The sequence below is a fragment of the Pinus tabuliformis genome, chromosome 2_2 (assembly GCF_031772625.1).
Source record: "Pinus tabuliformis cultivar Carrire ecotype Pingquan chromosome 2_2, CPIR1, whole genome shotgun sequence".
In the NCBI taxonomy this organism is placed as follows: Eukaryota; Viridiplantae; Streptophyta; class Pinopsida; order Pinales; family Pinaceae; genus Pinus; species Pinus tabuliformis.
Window position 1 is genome coordinate 901,776,483 of NC_142300.1, and position 1,423 is coordinate 901,777,905.

At 37.9% G+C, this 1,423-nt stretch overlaps 1 protein-coding gene across 1 annotated transcript; it reads right to left on the bottom strand.

Moving 5' to 3' along the window:
- Positions 1–357: 357 nt before the first annotated feature.
- On the bottom strand, positions 358–777 carry LOC149195924 (uncharacterized). The gene has a single exon (XM_089408064.1). It carries the CDS (start codon positions 775–777, stop codon positions 358–360), a length of 420 nt encoding a protein of 139 aa, XP_089264190.1.
- Between the last annotated feature and the right edge of the window lie 646 nt (positions 778–1,423).

The window sequence follows — 1,423 nt, forward strand, 5'->3', positions numbered from 1 at the left end:
CTGCCATTATTGTGGTATCGGAGCTTCAATAATGCAGTTGATGTGAGGAGGAGATTCCATCTCTACAAGTTTTTGGAAAACTCCATTGAATTGATTAGCAAATGATTGGTATGAAAATTGTCCAGTTTTTGTTCAAAAGGAAAATAAATTTTATTATTTTATTGATTTTAGATTTTTAAATCTAAAAATCTGTTTTTTATTATTATCAAAATTTGTTGTCTTGAATTTCTGTTATATGCTCCGCTTCAACACGTTGTTTGCTGATACAAAAAAAAAAAAAGGAATCTTCTCACTATAGCCTCAATGGCCTAGAAAGCCTGCAACACATGAATGGTCGTTGAAGGCATGCAAGGGAATTTAGTGGCACCACCAGTAGTCTCCATCTTCACCACCGTTGTAAAATACATGGGGACTTCCAGGCTCTATTGCACGTTTATGAGTACGCCCACGATGCTTTGCTAGCCGTTTTGTCTCAACCTGACCATTTTCCAGGATATGGGCATGCCATACCTGTCCATCTGCAGCACATGTAACAACACCGTGGTCATTTGTGAAAGGCATAATCCTGGCCTGAAATACGTTACTTCCACAACCGGAAGGAAAACTAAATATTTTAGTTTTAGCATCCCAATCCCAAAATATGATTTGTTTATCATCAGACCGTGACACAAGTATATTGCCAATGGGATTGAACTTTACAGTATTTACACAACCATTATGTGCTTCCAGCTTTGCATAGAGCTCCAGGTGGCGAATGTGGTCCTGAGAACTACCCATTTGGTGGGCAAAGCCTCTTGGGTGCAATTTCCTAGTCTGGCACTGCCATATCTCCTCAACACCACACTCGTACAACAGTGCACAACGTGAGCCATCCAACAAATAGCGTGAGCTAGCTAGCAAGCAGTGTGGAAGCCAGCGAGATAGTGTGAGCTAGTCAGCAAGCCAGCATGAGCCAACAAACAAGCAACATGGAATATAGCGTGCAGAACCTGAATGCGTGTAAGTTTCCAGCCTGAAAGTCGATCGGAAAAATAATAGAACCTATGTGGTGGAATTTGCCAACCTGAAATTCGATCAGAAAAATACCTTGGAGGATAAGTGAATGAATGCGTTAAATGTTTTTTTGTTGTGCGTACATACCGTTTTTTGGTGTTGTGTGCTTTCACATTTCAAAAAGGAGACAAGCATTGGTTTTGTAAATTACGTGTGTGCTTTCAAATTTTAAAAAAGGAGATACCCATTCACTTGATGAATTACCTCCATTCACTTTTTAATTCACGTTTCATGAAGTTCTTTTAAATGAATGAGTTTAAAATAAATTAAAAAGGGATTAATGTTAATGGAGAGATAAGGATTTTTCTATTGTTTGTAATTTGGAGAGATAAGGAATTTTCTATTATTTGTAAAATAATATTTTTGGAGA

Bases quoted from the DNA above. Each gene is read 5' to 3' on its own strand.
- LOC149195924 (XM_089408064.1), bottom strand. From the start codon at position 777: ATGGGTAGTTCTCAGGACCACATTCGCCACCTGGAGCTCTATGCAAAG.